General features: G+C 39.8%; 2 protein-coding genes across 2 annotated transcripts in view; one reads left to right on the forward strand and one right to left on the reverse strand.

The window, feature by feature from the left end:
- Positions 1-20198, forward strand: part of LOC105010062 (serine/threonine-protein kinase Nek4-like) — a 717288-nt gene that overhangs the window by 644471 nt on the left and 52619 nt on the right. The gene's annotated exons all lie outside the window — the stretch shown is intronic.
- Positions 1745-19150, reverse strand: LOC105006523 (probable serine/threonine-protein kinase Sps1). Its single transcript, XM_020044147.3, has 11 exons — positions 19081-19150; positions 18940-18984; positions 18672-18815; positions 17519-17621; positions 17286-17389; positions 15412-15495; positions 5890-5951; positions 5716-5796; positions 3974-4028; positions 3706-3894; positions 1745-3604 (listed from the first exon to the last, which is right to left on the reverse strand). Exons 3-11 carry the CDS (start codon positions 18801-18803, stop codon positions 2738-2740), a joined length of 1677 nt encoding a protein of 558 aa, XP_019899706.2. The 5' UTR covers positions 18804-18815; positions 18940-18984; positions 19081-19150; the 3' UTR covers positions 1745-2737.

Genomic DNA, 20198 nt, shown 5'->3' on the forward strand with positions numbered 1-20198 from the left:
TCTTGTGAAGCATGTGTTAAGACACTGCCTTATATCATGGATATAAGAAATAACAGACAGAATATTGTGGAAAATCCCTTTAGCCAAGGCAAGGCATTCAGGTCGGGAATTGGAAGAAGTACACAGTTCTGCAGAATGTCAGACAATCTGTACACAGTCAAGGAAGGTTGACAATCATTTCATTAGACACATGTACTGAGATGTCGTCACAAAAAGGATATTCCAGATCAACACGGTAATTTTGGGTTACGGTTATATCCACATTATGGAACAAGAAACTGGAAAGCCTAGTTCAGCCGACCCGCAATAGAAAATGTTGCTCTTTCGAGATTCAAACTGTGTTATTAACCACTACGCCACAGAGCTGTACATTAGCTGGGTGTCAGTATAGCCTCTTGACATTATAATTTTTTTATAGGAAATAACATCACGCTAAGTTTGAATATTTGGTTAGACCATTGTGCTAATTGGCCATTCGAGAATGACACTGATACAGTTAAACTGACTAACGTTTCTTATTAGGTTTACCTCCACCACAAATAGAGTCTATGCACGGTATGGCATTTGCCACTGGTCATTTTAATTGTGTATTAGTCAGTAATAAGCTTTGCCAGTATCTACTAAATTACTGGAATAGTCATAAGAATTGAGCATTTGCTAGCGAGTCTGAACTTTACACTGCCAAAGCTATTTCATTTCATGGCATAACATTGCACATTTTCTTTCATTCGTGAATGACATTGATACAATAACTATCAATAAAGGTGACATGAACTAACTTTTTCATCAGGTTAAAAGACGAGAGATACGTGGAATCTACTAATGTTTCTTATTCAGTTTATCTCCACCACAAAAAGCATCTATGAACTGTATGGCTTTTGCCACTGGCCGTTATAACAGCTTATTAGCCAGTAATAGCCTTACTAGTATTTACTAACTTCCCAGGAACAGTCATAAGAATTGAGCAATTGTTAGTGAGACTGAAGATCAACTTTTCCATGCCAGAAACAGTCGCAATATAACCGTATACAGTTTTAGTTAAGGCTTACTATAACAAAACTACTAAATGTTGTAGACAGCTACGTGTTTGCCAATCCTGACCCAAAACGCATGCACGGATGCGTACTTTGAAAATCCACCAGAAACAGTCGCAATATAACTGTAAACTGTTTTATTTCAGGCTTACTATAATTTAGGTACTAAAGGTTATAGCCAGTAAGGTTTTCGTCTATACGGAATAATTCATAATGGATGCTCTGTTTTGACTGTGAGGACAATCAAACGGAGGACCTATAGTTTGCATGTCCGCTTCTCTAACCACTACGTTATTTAACAAGGGGTAGTCAGTCAGGCAGTCAGTGAGAGACATTCGCTCTTCCTGGCCGCTTATGTGGCCCAACAAAAAACCAAGAGGAGCGTGAAACGGAATGACAGACACATTTAATGTAAGACAGTTGTCTTTATTTAGCATCTCATCAGGACACAAAATAAAGGTGTCACAACTTACAGTGAAAATGTTGTGTGTGTATGAATATTTGATTGCAATGTGTACAAGCTGTGTGCAATGTATGTGCGTGTAAAGTAATGAGTGTACAGCTTGTATAACAAATAACACACAGCCATTAATGTTTAAAACGCTGGCAAAAAAAGTGAGTACACCCCTAAGTGAAAATATCCAAATTGGGCCCAAAGTTTCAATATTTTGTGTGGCCACCATTATGTTCTAGCACTGCCTTAACCCCCTTGGGCATGGAGTTCACCAGAGCTTCATAGGTTGCCACTGGAGTCCTCTTCCACTCCTCCATGACGCCATCAAAAACAAATTGCCCATCCCTGGATTCACAGCCCTCATTTCATGGCATCTGTAAATTGTTGATGTCCCTAACTGCCCGCTACCTAGAGGTACTTGTTGGGAACCTGCCCAGTTTATTTAGTTAAAATCGGTAAACTTTAGTATCAAAGAATGTCTGAAATACAGGCCTATCCATTAAGGTGTGAAAAAATATTTCAAATCAAATCCACTGACCATAATAAATCCACTGATAACAGCAAACAAAGTGAAATCTTCAAATCAGTCAAACAGTATTGCCCCAACCCGGGGCCGGTTCTAGACATAAGGGTCCCCGACTGCTGCAAATCAAGACAACAGACGACATTGACATTATGATGATCAGTGGGCCCTGCCAAGCCATGGGCCCTGTGAATCATACCCACCTTTCCACATGTTAGCTACAACCCTGGCTAGTGGTCATGAGTGACAGACATGTAGACTTTTACAGCACAAGTGAAATCTCCAGAAACTTTGAAGCTAGCAGGTTTTTAGATGACTGTTCCTGGCTGCGCTGACTTATCCGCAATCACCTGGTGTTCTGTTATGGTAGAACATTTCCATCATCTTTGACCAACCTCTGTGTTCTGGTAAGATAAGGGCCAGCACACAGAATTGATGGACATTGTTATGACACAGTCTTAACGTAATGTGTTTACAAGTCTTAATTGCTAAGTGTAACTAATAAGCCTCCGTTCAAAAACGTGATACATTCTTAGATTTCTATGACCTAATAATGAAGTTGTGCACACATCTGAGAAGAGAAAAAGTTTAAAACCTGTGGGCGTATTATGTCAAGTCAGATTGCCCATAGTTGAAGTCAGATTGCCCATAGTTAATTGCCCAATGAATGAAATCTGCTCTATTTGTTATTTCAGTATATTTTACCATCACATCAATTGACTATTGTTATTCCAGGTCCAGTATTTCAGGAATGTTAAAGAATGTATCATTCAGTTCGACCAGGCACTCCTGCAGCTGTTCAGTTTTCTGTCGGATTTCCTGAATGAACTTCATAGTCTCTGACTTGATTTCAGTCTTTGGTTTTTCACATTCAGGATTCAGATCAGTGGTGGAGTCTGTGTCCATCACTTCTAATTGAATGGTATCACCACACTTTTTGTTTTTCTTTGCCTGTCGGATGTTATGGATCTCTTTGGCATCCACGGCGATGAAGAACATGTCAACCGCTACAAATAAACCAGAGAATACTGCTGTTGCTATCCCTGATATCCGCACGGCCCTGGCAGTGTGTGCAGCAACCTTGCCGATGTTGGCCACTTGGACCAATCGGACAAGCTCAGGAATGCCCCCTAGGCCCCTCCCAACTCGTGCTCCAGCCCCTGACAGATACTTAGCAGTGGAGTATTCACTTCCTATGTCTAAGGAGACATTTGTCTTCAGTTTCTCCAACCCCTCAGCGATGTCTTGTATTGATGTGCCGATATAGTTCAGCTTCTCCTGGAACTCCTTGATGATGTTCTTGATGTCTTTTCGGTCTGTAGACTGATTGACCATGTTGGTTATGTTGGATACTCCGGCTGTGGCTCCACCAGCGACAGCCACCCCAACACCGACCCCAGTGACGATCAGGGAGGCCCCCAGAGTGAAGGGAGCTAGGATGAGTCCCACTATGGAGGTGATTCCTCCAGCGGCCCCAATAACACCTCCTGTCAGACTGCCTATGGTGGTGCCCTGGTGCACACGCTCCAAGCTGTCTGCCAACGCTCTCAGGTTGTCCAAATTTGTCTGGAGTCTCTTCACAGTTCTCTCATTCTACAAACAAATTAATTCAAATTGAAAACTTTGCTTTGTGAATTATGAATAAAATAATGTATAAACAAATATCTCATGTAATGTTGTCTTGTATTGCAAACCTTTTTTTTGAGGAAACTAATAATGAAGGGTTTTGCCAGGATTTCTCCAATTGAAGGCCTAATGGATTGGTCTTTTTGGAAGATTTCAAACAGCAGGTCGCGGAGCTCAGGTGAGAAGCTCTCTGGGAGAGATGGGTAAGGACCATCTAATATTTTAGGGATGAGGTTGACTGTGCTCTCTGCAGTGAACTGTAAAGAAGGAAGTGTTACAATTACACAGCTTTTTGTATTATCAAGTGGCCAACATTGGGATGGAAGTCTAACTTACTGCAGTTTGAAGCATGCACAACTCATACAGCACACACCCCAGGGACCATATATCACTGCAAAGAGGATCAAATACATAGGTCAATACTGTGTAGGCCATATATCTGATATATCTGGCTAGGCAGAGTATGACATGTTCCCACATGCAGTCAAACAAGAATGTTCATTGTGCAAGAAATAAAACAAATCATACATGACACCAATCACAGAAATACATTTGTCAGGAATAGTAGCTCATGATTAGATCGCTTTCATTGGTTATCAAGCTAGCTAAAATCTCCTTTTTCCTAAATAGACATTTTTGTTCGTAATTTTTATGGACAGAATTTCTAGGCGCAGCCAGGGGCCGGAGGGTGTCAGGTTTGGGGACCACACGATTTCGTCTCTGCTCTTTGCGGATGATGTTGTCGTGTTGGCCCCTTCAAGCCAGGACCTTCGAGTGTGAAGCGGTGGGGATGAAAATCAGTACCTCCAAATCCGAGGCCATGGTCCTCAGTCGGAAAAGGGTGGCTTGCCCACTTCAGGTTGGTGGAGAGTGCCTGCCTCAAGTGGAGGAGTTTAAGTATCTAGGGGTCTTGTTCACGAGTGAGGGAAGGATGGAACGGGAGATTGACAGACGGATCGGTGCAGCTTCTGCAGTAATGCGGTCGATTTACCGGTCAATCTACGTTCCTACTCTCACCTATGGTCATGAGCTTTGGGTCATGACCGAAAGGACAAGATCCCGGATACAGGGGGCCGAAATGAGCTCTCTCTGCAGGGTGGCTGGGCGATCCCTTAGAGATAGGGTGAGAAGCTCGGTCACCCGGGAGGAGCTCAGAGTAGAGCCGCTGCTCCTCCACATCGAGAGGGGTCAGCTGAGGTGGCTTGGGCATCTGTTTCGGATGCCTCCGGAACGCCTTCCTGGGAAGGTGTTCCGGTCCCGTCCCACCGGGAGGAGACCCCGGGGAAGACCTAGGACAAGCTGGAGGGACTATGTCTCCCGGCTGGCCTGGGAATGCCTCAGTGTCCCCCCTGGAGAAATGGAGGAAGTGACTGGGGAGAGGGAAGTCTGGGCATCCCTGCTTAGACTGCTGCCCCCGCGACCCGGCCCCGGATAAGCGGAAGATGATGGTATGGATGATGGTGGGAAATGCATGGAGATATGGATTTGACTATATTCTCTTTAATGGCCCGTGATTACATTAAAAGCCTACATTGTAAGCAGGGACAGAGAGGTTGAAAGTTGGAATCAAACATTTTGTGTAATAATTATTTTTTTCTGTCACCGGTAAAACATTTGATGAACATATAATTGGGCATAATCCTACTTTATCTCAGTGCACCACTATGTCCATCAGTTCTTGGTCACAGAGAAGGTTTAAAACATCCAAATGTGGGACAAATGGATGAGTTTGTCAGATTCTTCTGGACCCATTTATTTTAGCCATCAGTGGTTCCTTCCTCTTGCTGTGTAATTTAAGGCCATTTCACCCCTTCAAGTCGGTGGTGTCATATGCTTTGTTCAAACAGAACAAAAACCACAATGTATCATGGGTAAATAATATTATTAATAAAAAACAACAATATAAGTACATTTTGTTTCAAGGACGGTGTGAATCAATCAGTTGGCCTTGTGATCCTCTTGAACATGGACACTATTTTATGGGCTTTGACCTCAGCATGAATGATCTTTTCTTTGGCTGGACATCACAGGGTTGCGTGCTATTGACATAATTTTGTTGGGTAACATTTAGAATTTACCTTTTGTTGTTATATATTCCACCTGTCAGAATTTCTGGATCTAAATAGGCCAATGCACCATTCTCTGAAGATCTTTTAGCACTGGTAGAACAGAAATGCAGTCAATCAACAGGTTAAACACTGCTGTACTGGAATATATTGTGATCATTTATAATTATCGAAAAAGTTCCATACTTTCCAGTGACTCTTCCAAAATTTCCCAAACAAAGTGTCCCAAATTTTGTGAAGAAGATATTCTGTCAAAAAAACTATTGTTAATAGTTTAATGAAAACAACATTGAACAACATTGAACTGAACACTTTATATCACATGAAATAATACAGTTCATTGTCCTGCCCAAAGGCTGTATTGATAATTTCCTTTTTTCATAAAGAAAATGTCACCCAATTCCCCAGGTCATTAGTTGTTCATAAAACTCTCCTCAGAAACTCCCATAGGATTAACAATTGGTTGTCATCCTGAACTAGTTAACTATATGGTATATGTGCTATTATCAATGTACAAGGGTTAAGAGTAGTTTCCCCCATTACCTTGTACTCAGATACAGCCCTTATCCATGTTACATTGACCATATACCACAAACCCCCAAATAGGCATTATTGCTACTCGGTTATCAAAATAAAAAGTAAATATCTGTCATACCCGTGGAATACAGTTTCATAAATGTAATTCACTTTGCAAACTATTCGGTTTATGATACAAATCAAAGTAGCTCAGGCCTCACCTTTAAAATGATAATATATATTGCTTGTCTGTCTTTAGCAGGCTTCTAGTAGGCTTTTGTAGGCTTCTTATTCCGTTTTTCTTTCTTTCATCGTTTATGTAGTTTCAGATATTTCCTAAACATGCTTTTCCAAATTCTTAGTAGGAAGGGGCAGTAGAGATTGAGCTGAATACCAGAGTTCAATTCACCAAATATCACTGGGCGACCAAAAAAACTGCCCAAATCTGTTGATACATTTGCCAAACTGGTAACACTATAGCAACCTGTGCATGCGAAGTGTCCTAACGTTTCCTTCAAACAAAGTAAATCATTTTCACAGAGAGAGTAGATTTCAGTGGCCGTCTAACCAATAATGACTTTTTAACAAAGTAGTTATTAATAGTTGTGCAGAAATGGATGTTAGTAATTTAGATTTTTTTGGAAACACCCACTAAACAGAAGACGTTTAGTTGCAGTTTAGAAATGATGAATTAACTCCCGGTTTATCCATGACTGTGTGACTCGCACCTGACAAAGACCGTAATCAACCCTGCAGATGACACCAAGGTTTTAGGTCTCAAACAACAACAAACCAATAACGAGTCGGCCTACAGGGAGGAGGTGACTACCAGTGTGCTGCCTGGACAGCAACCTCGCCCTTAACATCAGCAGAACAAAGGACATGACAGTTGACCTGAGGAAACTTTTGCCGGGGAGGGCCCCCCTACCACGCCCCAATAGCAAAAGACTAATTACTACTACCTGATTTCCCAACTAAAAGATAGAGGCAGATAATATAAATATTTAATAGTATTTTCCCCAATATGTATGAATGTTTCAACAGAAGCTTGTTAATAGGCTACAACAAAACATACCTGCAGTTACAAAACTTTGCTGCTAGCTACTGTTGGACCTAGTGTCACGTAGTTAGATATGGAGACGGAGGCAAGCGCGGAAGTTCTAGGGTTTCCCCCTTTTATTAAACAAAAAATTATGAATAACTAAACTGAGTGCCGGGCACTACGAAAAGTCCAATGGGGCAGGGGCACAGGAGCACAGGAGCGCACAACAGGTGTGCACAACATATACACATGCACACAATGACCCACCAGGACAAGGAGAAAAGGGCTGAACTAAATACACTGAGAAAACGAGGAGAACAGAAACAGGTGGGGGCTAAAACACAGGTGAACTGAATATACCGTTGAACAGAAACAAGAACAGGAAAGACCATACAAGGACAAGACAAGGAAACACAGAAAACATGAAGTGAATGGCCACACCTAGATCACTACTGTAATCCCCTTAACCTATAAGCTGCAATGCTGCTCCTGTCATTGTAACATCAGAACTATCCATATTCTCATGCTTCTGCTGCTCAACATATTTACTAAAGATGTTTCTCAAGGGCACAAACCATTGTATTTCATTTTTTATATTGTATTGCTTTTCTTTACCGAGTGGAATATCTAAGTTTTGTTCCTTTTTCTTCCACTGTTCAGATCCTTAGCAAACGAGCCAACAAGATCCAACGTTCTACCCAGGGTTGCCAGATTCACTGACAGTATAGGTCCAATCACCTGCAGTCTTCATATAAAACCACACACAGTCATTACAAATAGCCCAATTATGTGGGAAACTCCCATCTGACAACACTGGCTACATTCTCACAGTCACAGATTGGTCGCTCATACAAATGCATTATGGAATAATAAAAAAATACAGATGTTTATCATTTCCAAATCAACTTAGTACTATCCAGCAAATTAATCATAATGTAACTTTATTTTGCTTGCTATTTCATTTAAACCATAACATAAACTTCTTGTGGGCCCCTATGATTGGCTGCCATGGGTGCCGTGCAGGTTTTAACAGCTAATTAGCAACTTGTGAATGACATAGATACAGTATCTATCAATATAGGTGACAATGATTAGTGATGGACATTCGAGGCTTCATTAGCGTTATTTTAGCAGCAGGATATTATGCTGGCAGCACTCAGATTTTCTTTCTCAAAATAAAAGCCATAATTTACATGAATAAGGCAATATAGTTAACAATCTACCTTTGAAAAAGAAAAGACCAGGATAACATTGGAACGGACATTAAATATAAAATGTACAGACAAGATTGTTAACTATATTAACTTATATAATTCAAGTATGGCTTTTATTTTGAAAAATTATATCTGAGTTAGCACTGCTAACATAATATCCTACTGCTAGAATAACGGTAATGAACCCTCGAGTGGCCATCACTAACAATAACTGAATTTTTTGTCAAGTGAAAAGACAAGGGAATCGTGAAGCCAGCAATGTTTTTGTCTATCCTGTCCAACAGAACTGTTTTATTTTAGGCTTCCTATTACGTAGCTATGTAAAGTTGTAGCCAACTTTCTGTCCTGAACCTCATAAAGTGGTTTGACTGCTATGGGAGGGGAACAAAATCTGACAGGGATCAAGGTTTGAAGTGTAAATTGTGAACTATTTAATTGTTGCATTCATTAATGTTGGTCCTAAGTACATGCAGGAGTATCCTATTGGAGCTAAGAAATTCTCCAATTTGTATTTTTTGATGAGTTTTGGGAGGACTTGAACCATGCCTAGGAACTACCTGGCTTGACAACAACTAACTGTCCCTGTCCAAGCTCTTTTTTTTTATATGTAAAGTATTTAGGACAACTGCTGATGTAAAAATGTCTTTATATAATCATTTGATTGAATGATGGGTAAGGTCATCTTTTTACTAATTTACTCATTTTGACAATTATAGTTAGGAAATATTTGGACACTGACATAATTTTCATCATTTTAGCTTTGTATGCCACCAAAATGGATTTGAAATGAAACAACCGAGATGCAATTGAAGTGTAGACTTTCAGTTTTTAATTAAAGGGGTTGAATAAAAAGATTGTATGAACTATTTAGGAATGGCAACCATTTTTATACTCGTTCCCTTCATTTCAGGGGCTCAAATGTTATTGGACAAATTAATACAGTCATAAATACATTTTTATTTTTTATTAATTTGTTGAGAATTCTTTGCAGGCAGTCTGGAATGCATGGACATCACCAAATGCTAGGTCTTTGGGACGATTTGCCATGCCTTTAATGCAGCTGTCTTCAGTTGTTGATTGTTTGTGGGTGAAATGCTTGACCAATCGTGTTGAGATCAAATGATTGACCCAGCCATTGCAGAATATTCCACTTATTTGCCTTAAAAAACACCTGCGTTGCTTTCGCAGTAAGATTTGGGTCATTGCCCATCTGTGAAGTGAAACGCGGACCGATCAACTTCCCTGAATTTGGCTGAATCTGAGCAGACAATATACCCCTATTCACCTCAGAAATCATCCGGCTGCTTCTGTAACATCAACAAACACTAGTGACCCAGTGCCATTGGGAAGCCATGCATGTCCATGCCATCACATTGTCTCCACCATGTTTTACAGATGATGTGGTATGCTCCTTCCCATCATTCGGGTACAGGTTGATTTTAGTTTCATCTGTCCAAAGAATGCTGTTCCAGAACTGGGCTGGCCTTTTTAAATGTTTTTTGGCAAAATCTAATCTGGCCTTTCTATTCTTAAGACTTATTAATGGTTTGCACCTTGTGGTGAACCCTCTGTATTTGCTCTTGTGAAGTCTTCTCTTTATGGTAGACTTGGATAATGATATGCCTACCTCTTGGAAAGTGTTCTTCACTTGGCTGGATGTTGTGAAGAGTTTTTTCTTTTCTATGTAAAGGATCCTACGATCATCCACCACTATTTTCTTTCATGGCAGTCCAGGCCTTTTTGCCTTGCTAGAGCTCACAAGTGCATTCATCATTTCTCAGAATTTACCAAACTATTGATTTGGCCACTTCTAATATGCCTGCTCAGTGCATCCACGTCAGAGGTAACAAACTCATTGACTATTTATCCACAGACACTATTTGGAATTTAAAAAGCCACAGTTGTGGGATTTTTCAACTGTGTGTGTCACCTTGTGAGCACCACTGTACATATAATTACTGGGAGAACTACAATGATTGTTGCAATGACTATCACAACAGTGTTGTTAGCCCCCCAGGCAACAGCTCCTGAAGCCGGGCAATAACTTTCTCTTGGTCACTGGGAAGAAATGCCGTCGACCAGTTAAACCTGAATCGTTGCTAAATCCAACTGAGACTTTCAACAGGTTTTCCCCACTGTAGTCTGAGTCAAGAGCCAAGCCGTCTTTGGAGGGGAATGATCGGCAGCCATTTACTTTAGTCATCTGCGATTCCGATACCTGCAGTATTAGACTAAAGAATCAGCCGGTGATCATACACTGTTTACCGGGGGGCAGAGCCACCGACGTAGCCGCAATCTGGGGCTGGTGTGAGCAAAGTCTAAAACTGGCAAGTATAGAGAGTACAGAGATATTGTTATTCATGTTGGCACCAACGACGTTAGAATGAAACAGTCAGAGGTTATGAAGCAGAACATAGCATCAGCGTGTAAACTAGCTAGAAAGATGTGTCAGCATCGAGTAATTGTCTCTGGCCCCCTCCCAGCTAGGGGTGGTGACGAGCTCTACAGCAGACTTGCACAACTCAATCGCTGGCTGAAAACGGACTTCTGCCCGTCGCAGGAGGTAGAGTTTGTAGATAACTGGCTCTCTTTTTGGGACTCTCCCAGAAATGGGGCCAGACCTTATCTGCTGAGGAGCGACGGACTCCATCCTAGCTGGAGTGGTGCTCTTCTTTTATCTAGGAACATTGAACAGGAGTCTCACTCATATAGCCTCACCCTTGAGATAGGGTGCTGGTCAGGCCACAGGCTTTAACCAGCCTGCTAGCATAGTGGAGTCTGTTGATAGCATAGCCAGACTAATAATCTCTGATCATAAACTAGATGTTATTGTCTTGTGTGAAACGTGGCTAAAGCCTAATGAATTCACTGCCCTAAATGAGGCCTCTCCTCCTGGCTATACTTGAAATGCAGATCTAACATTTTGTCCAAAAAATCATCTTTCATAGCATTTGTAAAATATCATACTTTCGTCTGGTGTTTGTATTCTATTTTACGTTTTATTAGCGGTCGTAACATTTGATACGTTGTAACAGCGTTCGTAAAATATGTTACGTTTGAATAATTTCGTAATGTATCACTCATTTTGGTGGCGCATTGTAATGTAACGTCACATATAATACGAAAGCGGGTGCCATACTTTTTCGTAAAATAATCTACGTAGGTTCCTGAGACCAGGTTGTCACTTTAGCTGTAATTAATACATTAACTACTTTGATGAAAAGATCATCATCATTAGAAAACAAATAACTGACTCCTCCTTAAATAGACCCCAAAATCTCAGTTGTCCTGAGAATGTCCTGAACCTCCCTGACCTGGTGTCAATGGAGACACACATTTTTTTATCCCGTATCGCTCGACACATTCACTAAATTTGTAATGAGTTCTAAACCCACAAACTGTCAGCTAGACCTGAAGCCAACAAAATTACTTAAGGAGCTATTTCCTGTGCTAGGTCTGCCAATGTTGAACATAATAAATTGCGCCCTTTCCTCTAGATGTGTTCCAAACTCACTAAAAATGGCGGAAATTAAGCCTCTTTTAATGGATCCCGATATTAAAAGACAAATATCAAACCTCCCATCCCTCTGAAAAATCTTTGAAAAATGTGTTTCCCAACAACTGAATGCCTTCCTGAAGACAAATAACATTTATGAAATGCTCCAGTCCGGTTTAAGATCCCATCATAGTAATGCACTCGTGAAGGTAACAAATGACCTTCTAATGGCCTCAGACAAAGGTTCTGCATCCGTCCTAGTGCTTCTTGATCTTAGTGCTGCTTTTGACACTATTGATCACTCCCTTCTCTTAAATCCATATTTGGCTACGTGGACATGTTCTAGCCTGGTTTAAATCTTATTTATCTGAAAGATAACAGTTTGTATGTGTGGATGGCGTATCCTCTGAAGTCAAAGGTATGTTTTGGTGTTCCTCAAGGCTCGGTACTGGGCCCTTTATTGTTCTCACTATATATGCTGCCTCTGGGTGATGTAATCCGGAATCACAATGTCAATGTTTACTGTTATGCTGATGACACACAGTTATATATTTCAATTTCAAAATGTGCTACTTTAAAAGTATGCGTTTCAGATATTAGGAAGTGGATGACAGAGAACTTCTTGCTTTTAAACTCAAGAAAAACAGAAATTATTGTTTTAGGACCCAAGAAACAAATAGCGTTGTTAGCAGATCTCACTGTGAACCTCGACGGCTGCATGGTCATATCCCAAAAAACTGTAAAAAACCTCAGCGTTACCCTTGACCCTGGCCTTTCCTTTGATGAAAATATAAAATATGTCTCAAGAGTTGCTTATTTTCATATTGCAAAAATCAAAAACTTTTCTATCAAAAACTGATGCAGAAAAACAAATCCATGCTTTTGTTACTTCTAGACTAGATTACTGCAATGCTATTTTTTCCAGTTACCCTGACAAATTAATAAATAAACTTCAATTAGTCCTGTAGACGGTTGCTAGAATCCTAATTAGAACACACAAATTTGAACACATAACTCCAGTACTAGCCTCTTTACACAATTTGGCAATTGGGCTGTACTCTGCTGGCAATACTCAGCCCTCATTCAGAGTGGTTGCGGTTGATGGGTGTCCCTTTGGTTGATGCTTGACAATGTGGGTGGATTGATTTCCTGCCTGTTGGGCCCTGTCCAAGGCCTCCCATAGGGCCACAGTGTCACCGGACCCCCCTGTCTCAGCCCCAAGGTCTTACACTGTTATATTATTGTGCTGGGGGAGTAGGGTCAGTTCTCCTTCTCTACTAAGTTCTCCTTCTCCACTATAAATTATTCTAGATATAAGGAATGCTTTTTAAAAATGTCCCTGTCTCCTGCTATTTTAAACTTAGGAGGACAAGACGTCCTGGCCCACATCTGCGGAGTACCTGGCTTGGGGGAACCGTTGCTGTCCCTGTCCAAAGTCCTCCAGGTTGTGTTACAGATCAAGATGACCCCTGGTGATTTCAGATGCCACCTCCTCCCTCCCCCGTGATGTCCCTGTCCTTCTCCATCTGGTCATACTACTAGATTCTGGACTCAGTCCACATGCATTTATTAATGATTACAATTGTACTCTTAATATGTTCACCAGGCACAGCTAGAAGAGGACTGGTTACCCCTCTGAGCCTGGGTCCTCTCTAGGTTTCTTCCTAAATGTTGGCCTTCTAAGGGAGTTTTTCCTAGCCACTGAAATTCAACACTACTGTTGTTTGGTCCTTGGGGTTTAAGACCTGGTGTTTTGTAAAAGCACTTTGTGACAATTGCTGATCTAAAAAGGGCTTTGTAAATACATTTGATTGATTGACTGATATCACAAAAACCTAATATGGGAAGCACCAATAAATAAAGATTACACTCAAAACCAAATTAAGATCCACAAACCACTGATCAATATGAGGAATCTGAAGAGTGGTGTATATATATATTTCTATAGAATTTTCAAAGGAAACTATGTAAGTCCATGTGCACTGGGTCCTACTCTTTGGTTTTCCAGCTCTTTTTGTGCTTTCCCAAAGCAGCTCTGGGCAGGTCACTGTCTTAGGACCTCCTGTCTCACTGGGTTATGGAGGTCTGTGTCAGCAGAGGACAAACGTTCCCTGTGAGGAGTCCTGCTCATTCCACTGGGGATATAGCAGCATCCAGGGCCAAGTTTTAAGGACCGACTGGGATGGACATATTAACAATTCAAAATATCTGTTACAGTTTCCAGCCTAGAACATTGTCCTGCCATGGTTTTAGGTAGACTTTACATTAATTTGGTTCTAGTGTGATATGAAATCGATTGACCTTTATTGTTATTGTATTGCATGAATATAAAATATAACTTTGCTAAACAGCAAAACAGCTGGATTATTAAAATTTTTTTACAACAGCGTGACTCACTACAGTCTGACCAATATTTAGGCATACGGCAAAACCCAAACCATCCTTGTTTTCTCATTCTAAGCATTTACAGTGCTGACTGTTACTGTAGGTTGAGGCATTTGGTTTTGTTACCTGACTAAAAAGACATGAGTACACAGTCACTGACAATGCTGAACAAATACATAAGTAATTTGTAGGTAAAACTTTTGTAGCTCAACATTTCTGTGACTTCTGTCTTTTTTGCCTGGGACTGGTAATGGGATATCTCTGCAAAATGGGGCATTATACAGTATTCGTTACGTAATTGCCTTTGTATATAATTAGATTCTAAGAAAAGAAATGAGACAGCTGACTTTAGTCATTAAATACAGAATGGTTCAGAAACCCCTCAAATCAATCAGAAAATCCTTCATGATCAAACAAGCTGTACATCTCACACTAGCCTGCAACCCCTACTACATGTGTACTTTCTGTCATTAAGTGTCCAGTAAAAAGTCAGCACAATAAACCAAGGCAATCAAATGTGACAAACATGACAAGTAAATAACATATATTTTACACTCATTTTAAAGATATGTTATTATTAACATATCTTTTTTACTAATTTCTGAGAATGTTGCTTAATGTAGAGTACCTGTAATTATTATATCAATTTTGACACAAGAGAACCCCATTTTAACTAAATATAATACCTTGCAAAAATATTCTGTAATCTAAAAAAATCACAAGACGCTTTTGTCATACCAGTTATGAACTCAGAGAAAATACATTTAACCCTGCTAACTTCTCTAACCTCTATTGTAGTACTGGGCTCCGATTCATGTTATCAAAAGCGTAATGATTATTTGACCATTTGAGGTGTGCTATTTCTGGAGTAGATCAAATACATGAAAAACCGGGAGGTCCACATGACAGACCAGTGTGGTGGCCTAGGATGGTCCAGAATGGGTCTGAATCCAGGCCACTGCTGTTATAGCAAAAACACTCTCCTGTATCATTCCTCAATTTCTGTATCATAAAGACATACTTCTTTTTCTTCTTTTTGAAAAGCCAGTGTTTACCTGGGGTCTCAGGTCTCTGTGAAGAAGACTGTTGTCGTGGACACACTTAATGGCCATACAGATCTCAACAAGCCAATCCATGATCTGGGAAGAAATACAGTTAATAACTTAGGTTTAACATGGAGTAACATAGTTTGGATACAGTGTTATGAATGAAAATACGTTCCAGGCTGACTAGCTGCAGAAGAACTTGCCAAATTAAAAAAAAAATGCCTGGTCTGATGAACATACAGTGGTGTTCAAAAGTTTGCATACCCTTGGAGAATTGGTAATATATGTACCCTTTGTAAAGAAAACATGGGTGAGCAGGCAAATCAAATGTATTTTATTTCTTAAGGGATTCACATTCAACTGTAGGTCATAACAGAATGGCATAATCATAAAACAAAACATGGCAACAAAGAAAAAAATTAAAAGTCTTCATACCCTTAGTTCTTAATACTGTGTATTGCCCCATTTTGCATCAATGACAGGGTGCAGTCTTTTGCAATAGTTCTCTATAAGGCCCCAAATTCTTGCAGGTAGTATAGCTGCCTATTTGACAAATTGGCCTTGTGTTTAGGGTCATTGTCATGCTGGAAAATCCAAGAGTGTCCCATGCGCAGATTTCGTGCAGAAGAATACAAGTTGTCTGCCAGTATTTTCAGATAATATGCTACATTTATCTTGCCATAAATATTCACAAGATTCCCCATGCCTTTAGAGCTCCCACACCTCAAAAACATCAGTGAGCCACCACCATGGTTCACAGTGGGGATGGTATTCTGTTCCCAATAGGCCTTGTTGACCCCTCTCTAAACATATTGCATATGGTTATGACCATAAAGCTCTATTTTGGTCTCATCACTCCAAATTACAGTGTGCCAGAAGCTGTGAGGTGTTGTCAAACATATTGTAACCAAGCTTTTTAGTGGCATTGGCGCAGTAAAGGCTTCTTTCTGGTAACTCGACCATGCAGCTCATCTTTGTTCAAGAATCGTCATATTGTGCTCCTTTAAACAACCACACTGTTTTTCTAGAGCAGCCTGTATTTCTCCTGAGGTTACCTGTGGGTTTTTCTTTGTATCCCGAGCAATTCTTCTGGCAGTTTTGGCTGAAATCTTTCTTGGTCTACGTGACCTTGGCTTGGTATGAAGTGATCCCTGAATTTTCCACTTCTTAATAAGTGATTGAACAGTACTAATTGGCATTTGCAAGGCTTTGGATATCTTTTCATATCCTTTTCCATCTTTATAAAATTCCATTGCCTTGTTACACAGGTCTTTTGACAGTTCTTTTCTACTCCCCATGTCTCAGTCTCTAACCTGCTCAGTCCATCCATGTGAAAGCTAACAAACTCATTGACTATTTATACACAGACACTAATTGCAATTTTAAAAACCACAGGTGTGGGAAATTCACCTTTAATTGCCATTTTCACCTGTGTGTGTCACCTTGTGTGTCTGTAACAAGGCCAAACATTCAAGGGTATGTAAACTTTTGCTCAGGGTCATTTGGGTGATTTCTGTTATCATTATGTTCTAAAAGGATCCAAACAACTATGTGATAATATATGGATTCATATGATAAATTATAATTATAATCAATGCCAAGATTTCACAATTTCTGCCAGGGTATGCAAACTTATAAGCACAACTGTATCAACCAGTGGCCCCTGTTGGAAAAATTTTGAAAATGGCTGTGTTCCAGGCTGACCAGCTGCAGAAGAACTTGTCATATTTAAAAAAAATGCCTGGTCAGAACCTAACAGCAGTGATAAACCAATGTAAAACCAGACTGCACAGTTGATGACTTGACATGCAAACTGTTATGCAAACAACATCAGTAAAACAGTCAGCCAGGAACAAAATTAATATGCTTTTAATCTGAAATACCTGTTCTTCTGAGAAAGGAATCCCAGTCTCCATCCTGTCTCTTATCTTCTGTGACAGATCTCCACCCTCACAATGGTCCATAACTACATAGTAACTATTACCATCTGCAAAAATACATAGTTTGTGTGAAAACATTACTACGTTTATAAATGCATACTACATAATATTTTAATCTGTGGAAACCCCTCCAAACTATTTCTCAAAACTGAAAAATAACCTAGATTATAATTTACCTTGAAAAGAGTTTCTGTAGTTTGCAATATGAGGGTGACTTATTTGCAGTAGAGTGCTCATCTCAGAGAGTAGATATTGAGCATCAGAGTTAAAATCTGATGTCTGTTGAGACAAAAAAATATATAATACAGCAGTAATACATACCAAGTTTTTATATATGACCTCTTTGTGTTTCCTTTTAAGTCAATGGGAAGTTATACAGCTCTGGATAAAATTCCACTGCACCTTTTTCTTTTTTTCTTCCTTAAAATTCAAACAGGAAGGTTTTGAGTGAGGAACAGAAGGGATACAATTAAGAGACCACTGCATATTGAACACTTCTGTTCCTCACTCAAAACTTTCCTTTTCAACTTTTTTGGATATCAATTACCTGTTGATTGCACACCTTTTTTTTAACATGTAATTGATAACCTTACAAATCACAAGGCAACCGGAATGCGACTGTAAAATATTTACAAATCAAACCCCCAAATCAATCGATTTGTACCACCAAATGAAATGTTAATTGTAAAACCACAATACACTTTAAAGTATAACAATAAAATGGGAGTGATGTATAGGGGACCTTAAGTATTTTAAACAGAGCAAGCAAACCTGAAACGCAGTGTGCCAGGCGCCGAGTCAACGGACAGTGATGGTTTAATAACAACATGTGGGCAGTCGAAAAACAACAAAATGTCAGGAAGATAAGGCAGGCAGGCTGGGACATGAAACACACTATATGACTCGACAAAGGCAACAAAATAAATAAGGGGATAAAAAGACAATGGTGAAAAGAATAAACAGAAGGACAAATGACGAAAACCAAAGAGAACGGTCTACATTCAGGGACAATGGCAAAACTAAATGGGGAAAGAACTGAGCCTCACCCTATAGAGCATGCAATAGAAAGCTCCTCATAAAGTAACAGTAAAAATATTGATTAAGCAGTTAATGAACTTTAAGGTATGATTTAAACCCCAACTGTGCCACTTAACATCATCTTAAAATACCTTCTTAACTCAACACAAACAAAAAGAAAATTTGAGAAACCAAATAAATACAGTGGTGTCTAGTGCCCACACACATTTTATAATACAGTGAGCTTTTATAATATAAAATGTAAAATATTTCATAGAGATTATATATACATATATATTAGTGCCCACTCACCTTTGATTTCTCAAGTTTGATTTCTTTAACAACAAACGGGTCACCTTCTTTGTCAGTAGCAATGACACCATTCTCTTCCTCCTTCTGGATAGTGTAACCTTTGTTCTCAAGGACACTCTGGGTTTTTCCCATTTTTGTTATTCACTGGAATATGGGACATTTTTAACTAAAATTTCACATGTCAACGGTCAAATACTTATATATACTTACATACAGCAGGCTATAATATTTTGTTAACATTGTTCAAGAGACATAGCACTTCACTTACCATAGTTTGCCTGAAGTCCAGGAAATAGGATCTCTACCTGCATTCCTGAGATAGATAAACATACTTGTTTGTCTCATCTGAGCATTGATGGATCAATATTGAAACAATGAAAAACAGGATAAGCGTAAATCATTTTCATACCAACATATGTTCAGAATTCTTCCACTACCCAACACATGAAGTGAAAGTGAAATATAGCTATGTATAGATTCAAATAGCCAAGTGTGGTGACAGGTCTGGACCGGCTACATGCGCACCTCATTGGCTCGCTTCCAGTTCTTCACCTTTCTTGAGATGTGTGCATTAAGATATTCCCTATCACTTTTTTTTCTTTAAAAAAGAAAAGTGAGAAACATAGACAGGAAGTCCCTGTGGTCATAGAATGTTGATTAGAATTGCCTGCATTCGCTTACTTGGTGTTATTGTGGTGGACAACATACAACATAGGGACAGACAATATCTCTAATCTCTGTGGTTGTAGGATGTTATATGTGCTTAAATCTGCACAGTTCACTATCAGTAAGCATTTTGGAATGGTTTTCCTTACATATTTTTGGGTGCCATTTTGGTTATGTCTGTTTTTTCTGCACCTTTATAAGCCAGTACGCAAACAGTTGTGTCTCTTTGTTGATTAGTGAGCTTCTCTGGTCATAGTCCTGGGTCCTCTGACAAATACCTTTCTGCACTGCCCTCACATTTGTCCCCGTCCTCTTCTTGTCCTCTCCTTATCCTTCTCATTACCCTGAAAGCAACCTTCGTTTTCCTGGGTCTCTTCCTTTTCATCATCCTCTATCACATCTTCTTTGTTCACTATCTGCTAGGACAGATCCCTCTACAAGCATGAAGCATAAAGTACTTTCAATCCTAGAATGATACTAGCCTCTTAACCTGCATATAGCTTAACATACAACAGGCCACTTGATGTTGGTGTTGCTAAGCATCTTTCTGTTGTAACTGGTACAAATGGAATGATTTTTAGTTGCCACTATATGAGCTCACCTGGTCTCCTGTCCTCAGTAACACCATCAGGAGATGATGAGGGATCTGCCGCTGCTCCGCTCTCTGACTGTTTCTGAAACTAAGACCCATGTGTTTCATGGTGTTAAGATATTCTAGGTCATTTTGATATATACTGTATGGGGTGGATCTAAAGAATGTTTGGCACTAGCGGGCCGGGCTAGTATCCCAACAATTCCAATAGCACGGCTAAAATGTTACTAGCCCTGTATGTAACTGTTTATACAGAGTAAGGAAAAGAG

The sequence above is a fragment of the Esox lucius genome, chromosome 24 (assembly GCF_011004845.1).
Source record: "Esox lucius isolate fEsoLuc1 chromosome 24, fEsoLuc1.pri, whole genome shotgun sequence".
In the NCBI taxonomy this organism is placed as follows: domain Eukaryota; kingdom Metazoa; phylum Chordata; class Actinopteri; order Esociformes; family Esocidae; genus Esox; species Esox lucius.